Source organism: Natrix helvetica, assembly GCF_964273705.1.
Source record: "Natrix helvetica genome assembly, chromosome: Z".
NCBI classification, from domain to species: domain Eukaryota; kingdom Metazoa; phylum Chordata; class Lepidosauria; order Squamata; family Natricidae; genus Natrix; species Natrix helvetica.
This window is the reverse complement of record NC_138554.1, coordinates 32,698,844-32,707,054: the sequence shown is the minus strand read 5'-3', so window position 1 is coordinate 32,707,054 and position 8,211 is coordinate 32,698,844. Positions and strand designations below refer to the sequence as shown.

General features: G+C 34.9%; 1 protein-coding gene across 1 annotated transcript; it reads left to right on the top strand.

Moving 5' to 3' along the window:
- Positions 1–583: 583 nt before the first annotated feature.
- LOC309401426 (olfactory receptor 14A16-like) lies at positions 584–7,389 on the top strand (the record flags this gene model as incomplete). The annotated part of the gene is made up of 2 exons (XM_081970493.1): positions 584–877; positions 6,724–7,389. 2 exons carry the CDS (start codon positions 584–586, stop codon positions 7,387–7,389), a joined length of 960 nt encoding a protein of 319 aa, XP_081826619.1.
- Between the last annotated feature and the right edge of the window lie 822 nt (positions 7,390–8,211).

The following is an 8,211-nucleotide window of genomic DNA, read 5'->3' as shown; positions in this document are numbered from 1 at the left end:
CAAGAGTACTTTAAATAATATTACCTATTAACACTTAGAGATTGATATTGACAATTTGGAGAAACCTGTATCAACTCATTTGTGGCAATATTACATATGAAGGAGATGGTTAAAATTGGAAGTATAAAATGCTGTGAGTGATTAATTTAAACTTTCCTTCCTGGCCACAGACTTAAACTAATTTCTACTGTTTCCAGCACATTGGATTGTAATTGAAAGAACCGTGTGTGTGTGTGTGTGTGTGTGTGTGTGTGTGTGTGTTCGTTCGTTCCATGGATATTCCATGAACAGCTATAAGATTGAATGAGTAAGAGTCCAAAAAGATGCAGATTATATATTTCAATATATGATTTTTTCCCCACTTACAATTAGGAACATTGTAAGTGAGAACCATTGATTTTAATCTATTACAGTAGATCTGTGAATTTTATGCAAGCTCATTAGAATTTGCTAGCTATTGCACACACTGTTGACATTACAATATGAGGAATTTATAAACAGTTAGGGAAAATGTTATGAAATTTATATTCTTCACAAATTGATTAATCATTTAACTACTTTCCACAGGACTCAAACAGACGAAATGGCCAACCAGTCTACAGTGAGAGAGTTTGTTCTGATGGGATTTTCTGATGACCCAGATTTGAAAATGTTGCATTCTGTGATGTTTCTTATTGTTTACATAACAGCCTTAATGGGAAATTGTCTCATTATATCAGCAGTGGCTATTGACCACCACCTTCATAGCCCAATGTACTTCTTTTTGGTCAACCTTTCCCTTTTAGATATTTGTTCCATCTCCACAACAGTTCCAAAGTCCATAGCTGTTTCATTGACAAACAACAAAGGGATTTCCTTTGCTGGATGTGTCACCCAGATCTTTTTAATGGTCATGTTTGTTGGTGGTGAACTTGCTTTGTTAACTCTCATGGCTTATGACCGTTATGTAGCCATCTGCCGTCCTCTGCAATATAGGCTGATCATGAATTCGAACACCTGCATTCAAATGGTAGCAATCTCCTTCATATGCAATCTGATCAATGGGGTCTTACAAACCAGTATGACTTTTAGATTAAACTTTTGTATGTCAAACATGATTGGCCAGTATTTCTGTGACATTCCTCAATTACAAAAGATTTCTTGCACAGATACAAAAATCAACCAAATCTTGATACTTGTTCTTGGGTTCTTTTTGGCTTCCTTTATTTTTACATTCATCTTGGCTTCTTATATTTACATATTTCTGTCTGTGATGAAAATTCCATCAATTCAAAGCAGATATAAAGTGTTTTCTACATGCATTCCCCACTTAACTGTTTTCTTTTTATTTATCACCACAGCTGTATTTTCCTTTATGAGGCCCAAATCACTCTCTTCTCCTTCTGTGGACTTGCTTTCTGCTGTTTTGTATACAACTTTGCCACCTGTTTTGAATCCTATCATTTATAGCTTCAGGAACAAGGACCTACAAAAGGCTCTCAGGAAAATACTAAATAAAATAATGAATGTATTGCATCATTATAAAAATTCTTTTAAAAATGCTAATTGTGATGTGATTTAGCATTTGCAGTTTTATTTCTTTGTATTCATTTTTGTATTTATTGATCAACATAATGAATGAGACCCCAATTTAATGAGTACTGTGTGCCTATTTTTACATTTTTGTTTACTTTTAAAAATGCCACAGGATGAACTAATAATCCCAATATTTTAAAAAGATGGCACAAACCCTCTAACTTTCAACCCATTAGTCCTGCTTGCCAATGATATGTGGCATGAGTAGGAGGGGGTAGTACATCCATTCTTGCTCTCCTTGACCTCTCAGTGGCCTTCAGTATCATCAATCATAGTATCCTTTTGGGTGACTATGGGAACTAGGACTGGACAGCACAGTTTTGTGCTGATTTGGCCCCTTTCTCAATGGCTAGTCCCAACTGGTATTGATTGGATTAAAAGTCCAGCCCACAAATGCTCCTTTGTTGCATGTCACAGAGCTCAGTACACTCCCCGTTCCTTTTTAACATCTACGTGGATCTGCTGGGTGAAATCATCTGCCATCATGGGTTGAGATATCATCAGTATGCTGATGATACCCAGATTTATATTTCTATTCCAGGTGACCCAAGGGTTGCTGTTGCTACTGGAGGATGAGATAGCATTCCTCAGGCAGGCAGTTCTTTTTCATTGCTCAGCAATTTTTGCCTCAATCACTCAGGCCCCGGTCATCTTTTCCCTGTACTATGCAGTGCACTCTATATGGGGCTCCCCTTAAAGAGCATTCATAAGCAACTTCTGGCTCAAAATGTGCCTGCGTGGACAATACTAGGGGTAGCACTATGATAGCCCATATAGCATCTTTATTATGTGACTAATATTAACTGTCAGTTTGCTTCTGGTTCCAATTTTTATATTGACCTCTTTATTGCATGGTTGATAGCTATCTGAGGAACTCCTCTTGTGCCAGCAGAAAAAGTAAATTGCAGCCCCATTGGTCAAGGAATTTCAGCTGTTGTGGTCTAGGAGATGAATGTTTTCTGCTGTGGTGTCTGCCCAGGGCACTGCACAACAGAATAACTAGACACAAGGACAGTTTTTTCCCCGCAAATGCCATCACTCTGCTTAACAACTAATTCCCACAACACTGTCAATAATTTACTAAGAATGTATTACTATTATTCTTCTCTTCCTGCCTAGTAACTATCCCTACCCATTTATGACTATAACCATGTGGCTTCTATCTTTCAATTTATATTGTTTTTATTTGTTTCCTAGTACGATTTGATAGCTTATTAGTAACCTTGACTGTCACTAAGTGTTGTATCCTTTTATTCTTGATGAATGTATTTTATTCTCCTTATGTACACTGAGAGCATAGACACCAAAGACAAATTCATTGTGTGTCCAATCACACTTGGCCAATAAAGAATTCTATTCTATCATACCTTACAAAGTGACTTCTGCCTTCAACCTTATGGCTTTCCTTACTATCTTAAAACTTGCTGATTGAGCTGGGACCCGGACAGGGGCATGCCATAATGGAGGTGGTTACTGGATTAGAATATCTCACCTCCACTCTATTGTATACTCTCAACTATCTTAACTATTTCCTTGCTATTTTTATTCTATTGTCTTATTATTTAAAGCTTTTATATTGTTTTTATCAAATTGGAAGTCACATGTCAGCAAGATGGGCAGCACATAAAGTTATTAAATAAATAAAACAATATATTGGAATAATTTTTAGTAACAGTTGTAGCACTATGTCACATCAATCTGCTGTCAGATCTTCCTGTGCATCCGTATCTAGCAGGGGGAAGGCCAAGTCAAATACTACTTTAATATGGGAATTCCCATCACGGATTTCAATCATCTCCAATAGATTTGCATTTTATTGAATCAAAATGGCCCCCCTTGATGCTTTGATTCAAGGAGTTGAAGCAGAGAAGCTCAATGTTTTCCAGAATTCTCAGATGGAATGATGCATTAGTTTTGGAAACATTGATAACACTCAGGTGAGACTTGGAGATGAGAAATGCCCAAGTGAGGGCATTTCTTGCTTGCCTATCATTCACATGCACACATATGTCGCTACCTCAGAATTACAGGGCTCTATGTGTGTCACGACCATTTTATGGGAAATGAGCCTTAAACATTTGAAAAATTGTACTGGTTACCCCATTGTATGTAGAAGGAAAAAATTGATATGTGAGCCTGCCAACAAATAGTGCATGCAAGAAAAAAAATGAGGCTGATGGCAACTAATCTTGGGGTCATACTGGAGGCTCCGAATATCAGATAGAATCTTTGTCACACTAAGTTATACCATAACAATGAGAATTATAAAGGTTAATTTTTTTTTGAAAAAAAGAGCACTGAAAAGATTACACAGTTCTAACTGCAGTGCCCTGAAATATGTATATTCAAGTGTGACTCATAGCCACAATTATTACTAGGATCAAAATGCAGAGTTCTGTGCCTGCATTGCAATACCATTAGTGAATGGTATAGCCTTAAAGAACAGAGTATTCTCTTTTTTTCAGTTAAAAGTTCCATATCCAATTGGTCATCTTCAGTTTTTGGAACATACTCAGATCCACTCAGTTCATATAAGTCTGAAGTTGCTTTCATATCATGGAAAAGAGACATTTTTTCGATATTCATGTCAGTGGTAGGATTCACATTCTTTTACTACCGGTTCTGTGGGTGTGGCTTGGTACATGTGGCATGGCTTGATGGGTGTGGCTTGGTGGGTGTGGCAGGGGAAGGATACTGTAAAAACTTCCATTCCTTCCCCACTCCAGGGAAAGGATATTGAAAAATCCCCATTCCCTCCCAATCAGCTGGGAGTCAGGAGGCAGAGAATAGATGGGTGAGGGGCCAGTCAGAGGTGGTATTTACTGATTCCCTGAACTATTCAAAATTTCCATTACCTTATTTAGAACTGGTCAGAACCTGCTGAATACCACCTCTGATTCAAGTGTCCAGAAATGGAGGCAATGCTAGGCGCTGCAGGCCCCATCTTGGCTCCATCACATGGCAGCAGCCAAGCACGACAATTGGCTGCTGCAAATAGAATCTTGTAGTTCTGGGTTTCTGTGCGATAGTGTAGATAGAACTTTGTAATTTTGCTATTTGTGGTGAATTTATTTAGAAATTTTATGAAATAAGTTGTTAAAAAATTAAGACATGGTATATAGAACCTTTTCATACTCTTAACTCATTTTCAACAAAAATGTCAGATAGAAGCCTCTAATTCTGAGGTAGCGATGTACTTCCCCTATTTCCCTCATCTATAAATACATTTTACAACTGATATTTACATACCCCATATGGAAATTTAAAGTTGGTGTACTATAATTGCCCAATTCCAATATATGGTACTGGAGAACTGTGAGGCTCTTTGATGAGTTTTAGTCACCTCTCATAGATGCTTGTGATCAAAGCTGATTTCCAAGACTCAAGGATGGAAATAATGACTTTGTCTTTGTATATACTATTTTACTTTCTCCCCCCAATTCATGTTAGGCAATGCTATTACACATGCAAGATGTAACAATAAAGATTGAGGGATAGAAACTTATTTATTTATTAATACATATACAGTGGAACTTCTGGTCATGACCTAACCAAAATTAATGCAATGGCCACATGTGGGTCGCTGTTGTTTGTAAACAAACAACAGAAAATTTGGTGCTTACAAAAAAACCTGATTTGGTCTTGGTCAGAAACATTCATGATCAGAGGTTCTACTGTATGCACACTCACACACAGACACACACACTCTTTCTATATCACTTTATAGGTATTAAAGAGAATTCTAACATGCATTCTTCTGCCAATTTGGATCCCATTTGAAGATTAAAAATTAGAGAAGATTAAAAATAGTAGAGAAGGAAGTGTTTAAAAAGATGATTAACTAAATTGCATATTCGTTAGTAAAACTCTTGATAGTGTTGTGAAACAAATGCCGCCTCCAAGGAGTAATTCCTTGAAGAATCACAGATAACAATTATTTTTTTAAAAAAATGCTATTTGCTTTAATAAGGATCATAGTTAATCACAGCAATGCACTGACTTCTAAAAAAAATTTAAATGAGTACAAAACTTCTGCATTTCTTTTGAAGAAAAAGTAAGAGTAGCTAGAATGCTTAAGAAATGAATCAGTTCTAAAGGAAGTACGGCATTGTGATAAATCTTGTTTTTGAAATTGCTGTTTTTAATAAAAATGACTATATTTTAAAATTAAAAGGTTTTCTGGAGAGAAAAATTATAATGGTAAAGATAGGAAACTCACTTGCTCATTTGTAAATTAAGATTTGTTTCACATTGTAAAATGATGATGAGTTTTATTTAAATACTACAAAATGTAAGGATGACTTTTATCTATTTCATTAAAAGATTCATTCAAGTAGCTAATTTTCTGAAGAGAAAAGATTTCCATCTGATTCCAAGGAAGATTATGATAAACAAATAAATAAGTAAGTAAACAAATAAATATTTTTTCTGAAGAGATTGAACTCCAATCAATGTGATATGAAAACCAGTATAACACTCTTTAAATGTGGTGTTTACTTTTCAGATAGTAAGAAAAAAATGTAAGTGGGTTTTGTTTTTGTTTTTTGTTACAAATAAGAATACCAACATTTTGGAAGCTTGATTTTCAAATGCCATACATTCAATTTTATATTATCTGATTAAGTTACCATATCTCATTGCATGGAATTCCTATTTGGTATGTGAATAATACTGAAAAAAAGTTGTTAGCTTAGAGTGTGGCAACTGTTTATATCTGAGTCTTTGAAAGTGTGAGTGGGATATTTGGAATGTATAATCTTGCAAGGGGATGGAAGGATATTGCTAAAAGTGTATTCCTCATCTTTCATGTTCTTGTAACTGTTTTTTTTTTTTTTGTAGGATTAAATAAGTGGAATGACCAACCACACTTCTCTGAGATATTTTGTTCTCATGGGATTTTCAGATGACTGGAATTTGCAAATTTTACATGCTGTGATATTTCTCTTTGTTTACTTAATCACTTTAATGGGAAATTGTTTCATTATAATGGCAGTAGCATTTGATCATCGTCTCCACAGTCCAATGTATTTCTTTTTGGCAAACCTTTCCTTGGTAGATATTTGTTCTATCTCTACCACACTTCCCAAATCAATAGTTATATCTCTGACAAACAACAAGGGAATTTCTTTTGGTGGATGTGTCACACAGGTCTTTTTGATGGTTACATTTGTTGGTAGTGAGCTGACTTTGTTAACTATTATGGCTTATGACCGTTATGTGGCCATCTGTAACCCTCTGCAGTATAAAATAATCATGAACTGGAATGCCTGCATTCAAATGGCAGTTGCCAGCTGGATTTGCAACCTGATTCATGCAGTGCTGGAAACAGGGATCACCTTTAGATTAAATTTCTGTGACTCTAATATGATAGGCCAATATTTTTGTGACATTCCTCAATTACAAAAGATTTCTTGCACTGATATAAAAGTCAATCAAATTCTGATACTTGTACTTGGGTTCTTTTTTGACTCTTTTTGTTTTGCACTCATCTTTGCTTCTTATGGTTACATCTTCTCCACCATAATTAAAATGCCATCGGTCCAAAGCCGACATAAAGTTTTTTCAACTTGCACTCCTCACCTGACTGTTTTTTCTGTATTCATAGTCACAGCTGTGTTTTCATACATGAGGCCGAAATCACTTTCATCTTCTACAGTGGATTTGCTTTTTGCTGTTTTTTATACCATTTTGCCACCAATGTTGAATCCCATTATTTATAGCCTCAGAAATAAAGACATTCAAAATGCTGTTTTGAAACTACTGCAAAATGTCATACACAGTACGGATTGTTGGCAAAGTGTCGATTTGTTATAAACATAAAATATACCCTCTGGATTATCTTGCCCTGCAATCCAAGTGGCTCCCTTCCTTATCTCCTGAAAGACCTTAAACACCTGACAATTTTTCCAGCTTTGTAGTAGAGTGACTGTGGAGCTCTTAGCAGAAATATTTTGTATATGACATGGAGGGTTTTTTGTCTGATAATGCACTTTTGTTTTTGTTCACTCATTTATTTTTTATGTTTTGTAATGTAAGCCATTCTGAGTCATTTTGGAATTGGATAGATTTAAATATTTGCAAATAAACAAATTGTATCTACACAGATGCGGTAGGACTTAATGAATCAAGTATCATTTACATTAATAGATTTCATAGGTATCAAGATAAAAAGGATTTGATTATGCAGAATGCTTTTTCCAAGTTAAATATGATTATTGGTCACTATTTTAAATAGTGTATTTTAAGAAAATTATTCTAGATGAATTACATGACAAAAATTCTACTTTTTCTGTCAATTTTCTTCTTATTTACTACTTGTTTAGATTTAAATGCTGAAGTCCAGATCAAGTTAATTGCTTTGCTTGCCCATTAATAAATTTTGCTTCTGAATAGAATTCTAGGCAATAATATGATTTTGGTACATTTAGTCTGAATAGCCTGCAACCAATTAATATATTTTTAAAGAAAAGTTTTTGACACATTTGAAAGTTCTTTTTTTTTAATCAAATTAAACGTAGCACAATATTTTGGATTTTTTTTCCATAAAAAGCACTTGCAACCACATACATTGACCAAATGTTATCTAGTTATTATCATTTGAGGTAATTATCTTTATGGAGAGCAAAGAAAAACTAT